At 37.0% G+C, this 14,261-nt stretch overlaps 1 protein-coding gene across 2 annotated transcripts in view; it reads left to right on the forward strand.

Annotated features, from left to right (window-relative positions):
• Positions 1-14,261, forward strand: part of TRIO (trio Rho guanine nucleotide exchange factor) — a 253,664-nt gene that overhangs the window by 161,179 nt on the left and 78,224 nt on the right. For both annotated transcript variants that reach the window (XM_027681616.1, XM_027681624.1), the window contains exons 23-31: positions 6-121; positions 671-737; positions 1,516-1,625; positions 2,705-2,774; positions 3,237-3,326; positions 5,189-5,281; positions 7,397-7,508; positions 9,457-9,647; positions 12,995-13,096. In XM_027681616.1, the coding sequence (XP_027537417.1) occupies positions 6-121; positions 671-737; positions 1,516-1,625; positions 2,705-2,774; positions 3,237-3,326; positions 5,189-5,281; positions 7,397-7,508; positions 9,457-9,647; positions 12,995-13,096 (951 nt within the window). The remainder of the gene's footprint in view (positions 1-5; positions 122-670; positions 738-1,515; positions 1,626-2,704; positions 2,775-3,236; positions 3,327-5,188; positions 5,282-7,396; positions 7,509-9,456; positions 9,648-12,994; positions 13,097-14,261) is intronic.

Below are 14,261 nucleotides of genomic sequence, written 5' to 3' on the forward strand. Positions count from 1 at the left end.
TAAAGAGCAAAAGCTTGCAGCTGGATATAATCCCAGCCAGTGTCCCTGGGTCAGAGGTGAAACTGCGCGATGCTGCTCATGAGCTTAACGAAGAAAAACGAAAGTCTGCCCGCAGGAAAGAGTAATAAACTTATTTATTTTTAATTAATGAGAATGCATAAATCAATCCTGATAATGAAACAACAGTCACGGCTTGTCTGGCCGCTTAGAAATTGTATAAATGGTAAAAAGAGAGTGATATTACTTAGCAGCTTCTGTTGCCATTTATTCACATGCTTGTTCTCACAGATAATTCTAACGTGTCAGAATCTTAAACTTTCAGAACTATGTTAGACTTCTTTTAACATGCTTTTTTCCTTTTAAAAATAGTGTGAAATAAATGTGTAAAGGGAGGAGGGAAGACAGAAGTTAAATAACTGTAGCAAGTGTAAAGTGTTAGAGAAAAAATTCCGTCTCCTTCCCCATTTCTTTTTGTGCTGGTTAGTAATGGAGGATGTTACCTCTTATGTTTCCTTCATCTGTTGTCCCTCTTCACATTTCAGTTCTCAGATTTTTCTCGCAGCAGTGGAAAAAGCAAAAGCTGATGAGGAGAAAGATGTATTCTGGTTATTATGTATTCATAGTGATCTAACAGACTGAGATTTGATTATTCTTTCTGTTGTCACCTAAGGTTCATTATGGCTGAGCTAATTCAGACAGAAAAGGCTTACGTAAGAGACCTCCGGGAATGCATGGATGTAAGTTTTGTTGGGTTTTTTTCACTTATCTTTGAAGACAGGATTCAATCCATTGCTTTCTTTTTCTTTCTGGTTTTAACAGCCGAGCGTGAGTGGTTTAGAGTCATAGAAGCAAATTAAGTATCTTTACTACTATTAAGAAGAAAACTAGAATTACATCTGATAACAGCCATTTCAGAACTCATCCTGTATGTTTTGCTTTTGTCAGTACTGAGTTTCAGCATTTGTTCCTTTCCCAGTTCATGATTGTGTGTGGGGGTTTTGTTTTAGAGAGGAGGGGAAAAGGAGGGGTTTACTTTATTTGCTTTGCTAGCAATAGTGAAGAGCTTGTACTAATTCTCTTATTATCTGTATCACATGTTCTGCTACTAGCTGACTTTTTGAATAGAAATTCAGAGAGATTCCATGGAAAAGTGCCCAGTAATTGTTATGCTAAAGCAACAATGTTCACTGGTAGTTGTTGCACAAAGCATGAACTTCTAGACTGCAGACATGACCTTGATAAGGAATATCCTGAAGCATTAAAGGTTGTCAAGAACACTATGCATTTTAAATGATGAAGTCTCAGGGACTATGTTACATTGTCAGTTTTAGAACTTGGATTTCACTGTCAAAATCACAAGGTATATTTGACACAACAGGCACTGTCACAATTGGAGATGATGATGCTGTGTGATGTTTCCCTAGTTTCTCTCCAGGAATGCATGCTTACAGATACCTGGCTGCTCCTGTTGGGAGTCTATCATCACTTTTCACACATCTTTTTTGTTCTGGGCAGACGTATCTATGGGAAATGACAAGTGGAGTCGAGGAGATCCCACCTGGTATTGTAAACAAAGAACACATTATCTTTGGAAACATGCAGGAAATTTATGAGTTCCACAATAAGTGAGTGACTTATCTTCCATTTCCATATTACTTCTAAATCCAAATGATGACCTGAGGGATTTCCTAATGAAAATATTGTGTATATGAAGAAAGGATGCTTTTCCATTAAAAAAATCCAAAGATTTTCCTCTTGCATTGGTAAATTATTTCAGTTGTTGCTTTTTGCTACCAGGTAAGTACACGTTAGAAACTGTATTTTTCAGTCTCAGGCATCTTTCAGCTTTTAAGAAATTATTTGGATATATGAAAATTTTTTGTAGGTTTTTTATTTGTTCTAAAGAGATAAAAAACACCGAACTCAATAGAATACAAACATAGCACAAACATCAGAACACTGTCATTCTTTCAGAACACTCATTCTTGATTTCCACGTGCTGCCATTAGTCAGAAAAAGGAGGGCTCGCCACTTTTCCTTGGCTCTTCTTAGCTTCTGTGGAGATGCCCCGGCATAAATACATTTACTTGAGTATGGAGCATGAAGGAGGCTTGTCCACTACATTTCTTCTGAATGGAATGGTTCCTGGGGAAATCTGTGTACAGAAATCTTGCTCTCAATTTTCCTTCTTTGTTAATTCATTGGTGTTTGTATTAGGTTATGATTTTTAAAGTAATAAAGCATACTTAGCATATTCCAGACCCTGATTTTATAGTTCTTTGTATGCTTTGTGTTAACTTGAGAACTTGAGCATCCAAAAAACAACTCACTTTTTTTTTAGGATTTTTTTTTTAATTGAGATGAAGGCTAAACTTTTTTTGAAACTGGAAACAGTAGGAAACCTTCTTGATGGAAAACAAAAGAAATTACTAAATTTCTGTGCACACATATGCATTAACTGCATGTCTGCTGGTTCAATTTCTGATGTTCACATGAGAATTTTTATTGAATTATATTTTATACTAGTACTTTTATTACACATTTCTATCCATTCCAGTTATCTGTATTTCTTTAACTCATGCTTTTGGCATGAATTACAACAAGTTTTATAATTGCCTTTATTAACAGACAATAGATCCATATCAGGTGCTGTAATGAATATGTTTCATGTGCTTTGTGCTATTTGTTTCTTTTCTATCCACAGTATATTTCTCAAGGAGCTGGAAAAATATGAACAACTACCAGAAGATGTTGGACATTGCTTCGTTACTTGGGTAATAAGTCAGACTTATTTTCAGAAGTAAAAAGGAAGATAGGAGGCATGAAGGGATGGATTCTTACTCTCAGATCCCTTTTTAATTTGTAAAATTTGTGAAAGTACCTCTTCCTTCAAAGTTGAGTAAAAACATGCGTATCTTTAACTGAGAAAAAAAAAATAGGGCACTCCTGTCAGATAGCCGTGCTTAGCTGCTCTTGAAATGTATGCAAGTTGCCTAAACCCATGTGCAGGTTTGGTTTGTCTTAGCTATTAATAACCTAGTTTTGCATTCATTGCTCTTGTTTTTAATCTTACTTGCCTGATATATATTCTTATGCTACCAGTTTGAATGGGAAAATAAATCTGTATAGCTCCATTTCTTTATAGAGAAGATAAGCTCTCTTATAATTGTGTTAAGTCTTTGAGACGGGAATGATGCTCTCTGATAACCTGTGTAAATTTGCGCTTTGTTCTGCAGGCAGACAAATTCCAGATGTATGTTACTTACTGTAAAAACAAGCCAGATTCTACTCAGCTGATATTAGAACATGCAGGAGCATACTTTGATGTAAGTACCTTGTGTCCATCTTAAAAGTATGCCTTGGCAGTTTGACTCAAGTATTTGTAGTTATGCTGAGTGCTTAATTTCTTGAGAAAATGCAAGTTTCGTGTTATTAATGCTGCAATTTATTAAGCTTTCAGCTTAAGAAAATCAATCCTCTATCTCTCGTGGTTATCTCGCATTGCTCAGTTGGTGTTACAAAGCTGTCAAATCGGATGGGAAAAGTTGCTGTCATGTATCAGAGCAGTTCAGAACTGCAAGCAGGTTCTGACAACAGCAACTGAGACATGAACCTTCAGCTCACACAAGGACATTCCGCAAATCTTAGCATTTTGATATGCTTAGTTTGCATTGTATGATATAAAGATGGAATTTTTTGTTAAATTTTTGGAGTACTTTAAATTGTAATTGCATGTAGTGGTTAATTCAGTTGACTGCTGTTGTTCAGAACAGCTAAACCAACCACCTTGCCTATTCAGTCCCAAGGTTCCTTGGTCTACACATGTAATACTCTTCATAAAAAAGGACAAAAATGTAGATCTGTTACAGGTTTTAGGGACGAATTTTGGCCACACTAAGTTTTGGTTTAATATGTATTAACGGATAGATCGATTAGAGTGTTCTCTTTCTGGTTTTGTTTTTTTCCCCACAGTACTGAGCCACTAGCTGTGTAGTGGCACCACAAGTTTTTTAGAATTGCTTGTAGAACTAGAGGGAAGGACATAATAAAAAAATCAACCAAACAAGAAAAAAGTCCCTGAAGTTCTTGGGGTTAATTTAAAAAGTCTTATCACTGAGGAGATGGGGGTTCTAAACATTGGAAGGTAAATCAGGCAGATATGATCCAAAAAAAAAATAAAAGAAAAATTTAGTAAATACCATTTTGAAAAATAACAAAGGGCTCTGGTAAAACTATTAGAAATAAATGCTTTCCACCACCTCCTTTGATCCCTCTGTTTTATCCAGAGCTCTCCAATCGCCTAATCTCCCTGAATTATATTAGAAGTGTGAAAACCTAATTCTGTTCCCAGATAACTTCAAGAGCTTCCACTGATGTCACACTGGTCCATATGAAAATATTATGTGTATCCTATTCTGGGAATTTCTGATATTGTAATCATAATTAGAAAGCAGGTAGCTGGAGGGCATAACTTGCTGTTTGAAATTGCCTGGTTAAAATACATCCAATACTGTGATAAACGACAGACCCTATCAGTGAAGTTCAGCCCTGATCAGTACTTGAAATCTGAAGTCTGTAGTCATCCCATCTAACTCTTTTAAATCTGTTTGCCTCCTTTAGCTTCATGGAGGTCATTCTTTTTTTGGCTTGTAAGTGACTGTTTTCGAGTGCTTGCTAGCCTCTTTTCTTTAGTCAGAAACTGTTTCTCCGTGCTCCCCCTGGTGGGGGACAAGGCCATCTTTGGCTGTTGGCAGTTAAACTACCAGGGGATGCTGAGAAACCTCCACCTCAGCCTTCCTCTCATAATCCTGGCTCTTCCCTGGAACACTGAAATTTAGGGTTTTTCCTCTCTTGCGAGTAACAAAAGTAGTACAGATTTTAATGGGTTTAAAAAAGATGTTGCCACATGTTTTATATCCCTAATTGTTGTTCTTTGTATTTAGGTTTGTTGAAATGTTTCACAGTTGCTCTTGGAGGTGATAATCTTCTGTTTGTATGAAGTGAGCAGACAGATGTACAGTGTAACTATTCACTGTGTCTGGAATATCTGGTTCTCCTGGTTTTGTTTTGTTTTTTTTTGTTAAAAAAGAATTTCAACTTAATGTATATTATTGCTTAGCCCTCAAAGCAGTCTATATCTGAGTGTTGGTGCTTACAGTCCTCAAATGTTTGGGTTTTTTTAATGTAGGAGATACAACAACGACATGGGCTGGCCAACTCTATCTCCTCTTACCTTATCAAACCTGTCCAAAGGATAACAAAATACCAGCTTCTTTTAAAGGTCAGTGTTAATTCAAAGTTCTTCATCTGATTCTGCTGTTCTTAAGAAGGCAAAGCTCTTGCTGAAGCAGAAGGGCTGTACTACTGTGTGCTTTGAGACTACAGCATCCTGGGCAGCCTCAAATACTGCTGCAATATTTCTTAGTAGACCACTGAAAATAAAAGAAGGCGTACACAAGCAACGTCTTTGTCCAGATTTCTGTAAATCAAAAATATACCTTTCTCCTAATGTTTACTTAAGAAAATATAATTTGCATTTTCAGGGTAAAAAAGTAATTTATGGCTGTATAGATGCATTTTTATAGTGGTTTCTACAACAAATTTTGGCAAGGCATTAGCTATGCTGATGGTAGTAAGTACTGTGAAATAGATATAATTTAATATATTTATATATAAAACTATAATATAAAATATAAGATATATAAATATGTGTGTATTATAAATATTTATATACGCACGCTGAGTACCTGTAGAGCTGTTGCACAAGCAGTTGTTATTTGTAATGTTGACTGGAAATGTCAAGTAAACAGTAGCTGCTAAAATAAACAAAACTTTTTGAAACCTGTAGTTAGAACTTTCAGTGGACAGATGTCTTCTCAACTGAGCAGGAGTGTTCTTGAACTGTGCTTGGTCTCTTGTTTTGTTACAGCTGCCTACAAAAGCACTCTAACTGATCTGTGTCTCCCCTTTTTACTTGAAAACAGTCACGCATGATTGCTTTTGAAATTTCTGAAAAACGTTAGAGGCTATTTCAGGTCAGGTTGGGTGGAAACAAGTCTGTCACTTTTGACTGAAGCGTGTTGTCTGTTCTCCTCTTGAAAAGAGTTGCAACTCAATCAAGTTATAACTTACAGAAATACTCCAGGCTGTGCTGTTTGGGAATTTTTGAGGTATTAATTCCAACAATTTTTTTTTTTTAAATATAAGTATACCTTAGCCTGCTACATTATTGAAGTGATGGGATAGATCAGTTTCACCACTGTTTGCAGAGTCAGATGGCTTTGCTGCATAGTAAAATGTATTTATTTGGTGGTCTCTGGGTTTTCTTTCCTTTTTTTTTCTTTTTTCTTTTTTTTTTTTTAACCTGTAAGTAGAGAGACATTAAACATGGAAGGAGTAAGAGCCCAAAACCTGAATGATAACTGAAACAGTTTGCATTTCTGGAAGTTCTGCTTGTTTTTCCCAGTGGTATTGAAGCTGCTTATCTTCTGTGCCTCTGAGGGATATTGAATTACTCTCACTGTTCTGTGCAGTTGTCATGCAAAATTTAAGTGTGATCATGTAGTGTTTTGCTGTGATGGTGGTATTGGCAGTTAAATAAAAATAATGTAATGATAATAAGAGTAGGAATCACATGGCTTTCCCTTTAAAAAGGAAAAAGGAATTTAACCTAAGGGGATGAATTAAGTGGGCTGTTTGAATAATAAAAGGAACAGAATATGCCCTTTTGGTTACATAAGCTACATATTATCTTGATACTGTTCAAATGCTTAAAGGCTGTGAGGAAATTTGAATATCAGCTCAGGCACTGTTATATTAAATCTGTGGGATGTTGAATGGGCAGAGAACTGTATGCCCTAAATTCCACTACAGCACTTCAGCATGTTCCATTCTCTAACTTCTGTCCATTAGTTAATGCTTGTTTGTATTAAAAAGATTTGTCTGTAGGTTGCTTTTAACTGTGTGAATACAGAATAGAGTCATTCATGGAATACTTTGAATAAAACAATGTAGATCCTCTTATCAGCAGTAGTACAGAGTCAGGTCTTTGATGCAGTGGAGCAATGACTGACATGGGAGGTGGGAGGGGTCCTTTTGTGCTGTCCTGCTTTCCACCATCTTCATGACTTGACAGCTGTGTTGTTCTGGGCCTTGATGTAGCACAGCATCTGATAACTGTGTCTGTGCTTATCAGAATAAAAAATTTTCCCTAATGTAACTTTTGAAGATTTCTGATTAAGCAGATAATCTTGTTTAAATTAGAAGTGGTTAACTGAAAGCTTGGGCTGCTCCTTGAAGAACTGTTAGAAGTACTTGTTAGAAGTACTGTTTGATTATCTGTTGTATTAGTGGAGAAATACATGATAGAGTCCTCTTGTCTGCTTGTCTTTTGCAGGAGCTGCTCACGTGCTGTGAAGAAGGTAAAGGTGAGATTAAGGATGGCCTAGAGGTGATGCTTAGTGTGCCAAAGCGAGCCAATGATGCCATGCACCTCAGCATGCTGGAAGGTAGGAGTCAAGGTGCCTTTCCAATTTCATTGTATGCTGCAGATTAACTTTGTTTAAGAACATGAACATACTCTTATCTCTGGGTTTGTATTTTTTATACCTGTTTTTTTGGAGGTATATAAAATGCAAACTTATTTAGGAAAATTAATTGTCACAGACAGCTTTGTTAATTTTTTAGGTGTTCTTTCATCCTGATCTATAGCTGTGCAGATTTGAAAAATAGTAAGCTAACAAAGTATTCCACTACTTACCGAAAATGCAATAAGTGGCTGGTCAGATATGGTAACTTTTGATACATTTTCCAACCAGTATGCTTGGTTTCTTTGTAAGAGGCACGTAAGCGTATTAGAGGTGATTTATGTATCAGCTAATTGTCTCCAAGAAGTTTGTCTTTTTCACATGTTTGCTGCCTGTTTCATAACAGACTTCTGGCTGAAATGCAATGTATCTTCTGGCAGTAAAATGTCAGCATAAGCCAAGTTAGCCCAAGCCTTAGCCAGCAAAATCATGTTCATGGCAGACAGTGGAGGTTGGATGTAATTGCTTCTATGTGCTTAGAACAACTTTCTGCCAAAATGTGTTTTGTAATAGGCATATTATCATGTATGATGGTGCCATCATACAGTTAGTAATACAAGTGATTTTCTTTGGCATTTAATTTTTTTGAGATTAAAGCAAGGACACCTTACCCTGCAGTTGCTGTATAAAGCTTATAGGTGCTTCTAGTCAATATTCCTTTTCTTCCTCTCTGTTTTCTAGTAGTAAAATGCAGCTTGTCATGGAATGTCCAGTATTGTGCTAGTTACAATAAAACTCATCTTGGTTCGACATGTGATCCTTGATCATGTGTATCTCAAAATCACCTCTGTTCCTTGATTTTAAACAACAGGGATGTTGGTCAGTTTACAGGATTGGTTCCAAATGCTTTGTTCAGGAGATGGTGTTAGTACAAATGCTGACCAGCTTTGGTGATAATCTTTTAACACTGGGAGTGCAACTCTGGAGAATATCCTAATCTTTTACAGAAGTTGGTTTTATAACAAATCATGCATGTATTGTTGAGTCATCCGACATTACAGAAATATAGTGAGTGAGCACATTTCCTCTTTATGTCTCTGGAGGATTTTGAATGAGTGTCCTGATGGAACTTGCCTCTGATTCCCTCCATACTGTTACCCTGTTGAGACCAGTGAGAACTGACAAGCTGTATTTATTTAAAATACAGTTTAGTACCACTCGGAAGAGTATGGTAGACCAGTTTTTGTTATCCTGCAACTCTAAAGCTGTGTATTAAACTGGGAGAACATAGTACCACTACAGTGGAAGTAAAACTGTTGGTGTTCTCAGTCTCCATCTTTTTTCATTATCTCTCAAGATAAGTGATCCAGGTGCTAATTTCTTTATTGTGGATCAATTCTGGAGTGACCGATGGCAGACTGATCGCTTGCCAACAGCTCCAAGCTACCATGTGTTTTTATCACCAACTTGAACATGTTTGCATGCTTGTTGTGTACATGGTAGGGAAGGTGTACCTCCAGAAAAAGTGGCATTTGGGAGCTTGCCATTGCAAGAAGAACCTGATGTACTCTGTGTGTCCTTGCAAGTTGCTCACTTTCTACAGTGTCAGAAAGCTTATAAAAGAAATCATTTTAATCATGGAAGAGGTTACTAGAAGCTGTCATTTGTTGGTAAAATACTGCCAGAAGAGTTGATTAAATTAACAGTTGGATCTCTAAATTTAGAAGTAGACTTGAGCTACAGAGTTACATCTAGTATATGGCAGTGTTGAAATCAGTCTTGTTTTTAGTATTGCTTCCTTGGAATCCCATCTTCTGCATGTTGTATTGGGGGGAAAAATTATATCGCTTAATAAACAGAAGCTGTGCTTTTTAATTTCCTTGTACTACCAAATTTTCATGGTGAACCGTTACTCTCCCTTTGTTTCTAGGTTTTGATGAAAATATAGAATCTCAGGGAGAGCTCATCCTTCAAGAATCCTTCCAAGTGTGGGACCCAAAAACTCTGATTCGAAAGGGAAGAGAGAGGCACCTTTTCCTTTTTGAGATGTCCTTGGTTTTCAGTAAAGAAGTAAAGGACTCAAGTGGAAGGAGCAAGTACATTTACAAGAGCAAACTGTTTGTAAGTATGGGAGAACAAATGATCATATTTACAAAACTGTCTAGACTAGGCTCTGACTAAGCTTAGATGATTTAAATATGCCTGAAGAACTTGAACAACTATTATAGTGCACTGGAAGAATAGCCTTGGAATGTATAGAGGCTGAATCTTGTAACTCTGCTACTTTGCCTTGCTTTTGAGGAGAAAGAGTAGGGTCAAAGCAGCTGCTGAAGGATACTTCAGCAATCTTGGTGTGTCGGATCAAAGGAAAATCAATATTGGGCTGGACTGATTTTGTCTTAATTGTGTATGTAGAGTGCTGGTTCTTTAAGGCTTATTTGTATAAAGCAGAAGGATGGAAGGAGTTGACAAGCTGCCTTCATCTTTCTTGTTTACTATTGCTGTTGTAGTAGTATTGACGTTAGGGATTCATTTTAGTGGATATTCTACACATACTGATTGGAAAAGGCAAGAACTTTGTTTTGGAAAAGTTCATTCCAGGATGTCTGCTGAGACCAGTAGTCTTACAATAAAGTTCTATAAATTTATAGTACTTATGGCCTACTGAAAGGATGTAAAGGTGGAAATGTTTTTCCTCCCATCTAAAAAAAAATAATTCAAAAAAGCCCAACCTCCACTCTTGCTTTCCTTATCTGTAGCATGTATGCTTTACAAAACGTGTCCCTGGAATTCATATCCTTCCTCTCTCATTGGATGACTTGGGTGAGAGCAGGATTCACACTCCATAACTTTAGATAGCCAAATGGCAAGACAATCTCCCTTGGATTGCTCTGCATCTGTCGAAGGCAAGATTAGCTTTTATTCCAAACAGTTCAGAACAAGTACTTGAAGTTACTTTCCTTCTTAGAATCATGCTCTAGAAAACATTGTTCTTCTATTGATCCTATTGGGATATATGACTAAGTCTACATGGTATAAATACTGAGTCTTTTCTCTGTGCTTCTGCTCCTTTTCCTTCGTTCATTCCCACTTCCCACTTCTGTATCTGAACTGGTAAAGCAGGTTGGTGAGGAAAACCTTCTCTTTTTCCATATGTTACTTTGCATATTCTGTCACTTGATTTCCAACTCTTGCTTTTCTTCCTGATCCAAGATAGCTAGCAGGTAACACAGCTGCAGCTGTTTTGTTGATCACACCTTTCTTTGGTGCTCTTAGGAACCTGAAATACAAAAAAAAGCCGGTGTACTGTAGGCTAACAACAGCTGCCAAGGAATTAGGTGGGAGAAGAGACAGCTGAAAAATCAGTCCTGTAAGCTTGCCATATCAGTTCCTCTGGCAGGAATTTAGTAATAGCCTTAGGTCCTAGGGAAGCTGATGGAAATCTTGAAGACTCTCATTGTGCCTCATTTTTAAAATACAAGGCTTCTTTTTGTTTTCATATTCTATTTTGGCAAAATATCCTGTAGTGCAGCTTATTATTACAGCAGTTCTTATAGTTTGTTCTTTAGAAAAGGCATTCATGCAGGTGTTGATAGCATGTACGTTGGTTTGAGCTAAAGATCTTTTTTGCACACTATCCTGTGTCCTGCCTGTGGAATGTGGTTTTACAAAAGTGAGGTTCTTCTCATTGCTTTGGGCATGAAGACCAGCAGGGTTTCCCGAGCACATGATACTCAATGACATGATCTGTATAAGAGGAAGAATGTGTTACTGAACTCCTTTGGCAAGAGATTTAGTGTCCAAAAGCAAATGCCTAAGAAGGACTATGGGAACAAGGCTAACAGGTTTTACTTTGATAGAAAACTTTCCCAGTCACCAGTAACTGGCTGTTTGGGAGCTTCATCACTTCAATGTGGTTTCAATGCATTCAGAAACTCACAATGATTTCTCTTCTGTGAGCTTGGACTGCGTGCAGACTTTCAGCATTTACAGTGTCCTTTGCAGAGAGCTGTATTGCTCAACTACATACTGGGCACAGGCAAGCCTCCTTGTGTTGGGTTTTGCACCTGACTCCCTCCCACTAGTTTCACTTGATGCTGTACCAGTATGGAGAGGGACAGTGAACAACCCATGTCTACTTTGCCGCTCCTTGCTGTACAGGCCTCTACTGCATTGTCCCTCGGTGGTCCCTTGTAAAATTAATATCTGCAAGTGTACCAAGCTTCTAAATTTGCTAGGCTTTAAAAAATAAACAGTATTAAAAGTTGTACTGTCTTGCCTATTCAGACTTTGTATTGAGCAGCATGGTAGAGTATATTTTTTTGGAATTACATAATGTAATGTTGCATTAAGTATTTTAAAAGCTCTTTAACGCACAGAAGCATTGTTGGTGAGTCGAGTTTAAAACACATCACAGACTTTTAAGTATTTCAATGAAGAAGAGCTCATTCTACCAAAAAGAGGTGACAAAGCTGAAAGGGTGGATGTGTTGGTTTGGGGGATTTTTTAGAAGAAATAATTAAAAAAAACAACAACCCCCCCCCAACAAAACAGAAGAAAACCAAGATGGCATCCAAGTGATGCAGGAAAAAAATTACCTTTACTCAGGTACTGCATATCCAACATCTCTTGTGATGAACTGTGTACATGCTAATGATTATGTGTATGAGGGGAAAAATACGGCTTCTAATCATGTAAAAATGCTTAGCAGCTGTTTGGGAGTGAGAGTTCTTGTAGTTTGAGCTTTATTTCTTAGTTTGCAATTTTTTTTGGAGCAGAGCCTGTATGAATTGTTTAACCGGAAACCAATTCACATGAGTGCGATGTTGTTCCACTCAGAAAGTGAAAACATTTTGGATGATAACTAGCTGTTAAGGTCTGATATTAGAACATTCCCAAAAACTGATTGTTAATATAGTTTTCTCACAAAATTCTCCAGGGAAACTGCATTTCTGAATTATTTCATCTGTTTCAGAGGGAAGGAAACACACTGGGAAAGGCTCATTTGACAGGAAAGAGATCAAAGTTTTAGAAGATATCAAGAGAATTCTTAAGCATATCTTACCTGAGAGAAAACATAAAAATCAGTAAATAGGGAGTGTTTCCCAGTGGAAGTCAACAGGGAGAGAAGCCAAAACTTATTTTTTGCGAAACAACTTTTTTAGAGTTATAAGGCTTTTACTGTCAAGTCCAAAAACTAAAATAAGCAATTTGGTATTCAGATTATAAATGCTATTGTTTATTGTTACTTTCTAGAAAAAAACTTAAGTTTGCAGTTCTTCCTTTTTTGAAGGGACTTCACCACTGCTACCAGAATAAAGGATTCTCTCTAGCATATGAGTTAGCTTTAAGCTTCTGAAAGTCTCTTTAAATAGCAGAGATCAATTTTTTAGAATATTAGCATGCCTTTGTGGCTTCTGAGAAAACAAACAAATTTGTTTGTCCTAACAAATTTTTCTTAATTCCAGACTTCTGAACTGGGTGTCACAGAACACGTAGAAGGAGATCCCTGCAAGTTTGCTCTATGGGTTGGAAGGACACCAACTTCAGATAACAAAATTGTTCTTAAGGTAATTTAAGCAGATGTGCTTGTACACTTTATACCAAGTCTTGTAGTTCTTGTTGATACTTGGGAAGGCAACAAGTAGTGACTTTTCCTGCTCTGAGAGGGACCGCTGCTGACAGATAAATTTCTTTGTGGTGGTGTATATATATCTAACTCATGTGGCCTGATGGCAGAGGGGAATTTGTGTAGTCTGCTGAAGGATTAAACAAACTTGCTTTCACAAATTGTAGGAGGGAGAGTCTGATGCCATGGACCTCTATAGCTTGAAGGCTTTAGCAATTAGCTGACAGGGCATCTGATGCCACATAGAAATGATGGCATCAGTGTTACGTTTCACACTCAAGTTGCTTGTTGGTGATGCTGTTTTTCAGGACCCATATTTTTATGCAGAAAATAAACACTGCAAAAGATTTTTATGCTTTTCTGAAGCTACTTGACTTCAGATGAAAGTGCATGCAATGCCTATAAATTTTGCATATGGACAAGTTACAGTGTCAGTAGTGCTCTTTGTCTAGCTAGGAGAATGGCTGAATCAGTTTTTCCTGTGATTACAGTATGTAGCCTGGGACTACTTTTCAACTGGAGGACCTTTTTGAAATACCATAAGCAGTTCATGGGTAATTTGACATATTTTGAGGAATTTGTCTGCTTTGAAATTTTTCTTTTGTTATCTGTTAGCTGTGTTGAGCTGAAACAAAGTTCATCTTCCCTTTTACAGGTTAATACACCTATTAAAATTGTTCATGATTTCACATATATTTTTAGTGAATACTCAGTAACGCCACTTAAAAATGGCCGGTCAAGAAAAGCTCACATTAGTTTTTTGGCAGCAGTCAACGAATCAAAGAAATTAAATGCAGCGCTAATAAATACTACAATTTTTTCAGTCTTATTACTCCATAATTTTACAGACAGTGCTTTGAAGCCTGAAATGATCCTCCCAGAGTACAGCACAGTAAGGGATTTTATTTAAGTGCTCTCTGCATAAGATCACTTCAAGGTGTTCCTATTTGGTGCTTTACATAGAGCATAGAATATTTAGGTAACTTGTATGATATTAAGCTCTTCAACAATTTTGTTGACGTTTTTTGTTTCTTTGTTTTTGAAGGTTGGAAAGAAGCACTTCCTTAGCTCATTAGTTTTGAAAAAAAATCCATGAAAAACAAAAC

This window comes from Neopelma chrysocephalum, unplaced genomic scaffold (genome assembly GCF_003984885.1).
Source record: "Neopelma chrysocephalum unplaced genomic scaffold, ASM398488v2 Primary Assembly neopelma1_22b, whole genome shotgun sequence".
In the NCBI taxonomy this organism is placed as follows: Eukaryota; Metazoa; Chordata; class Aves; order Passeriformes; family Pipridae; genus Neopelma; species Neopelma chrysocephalum.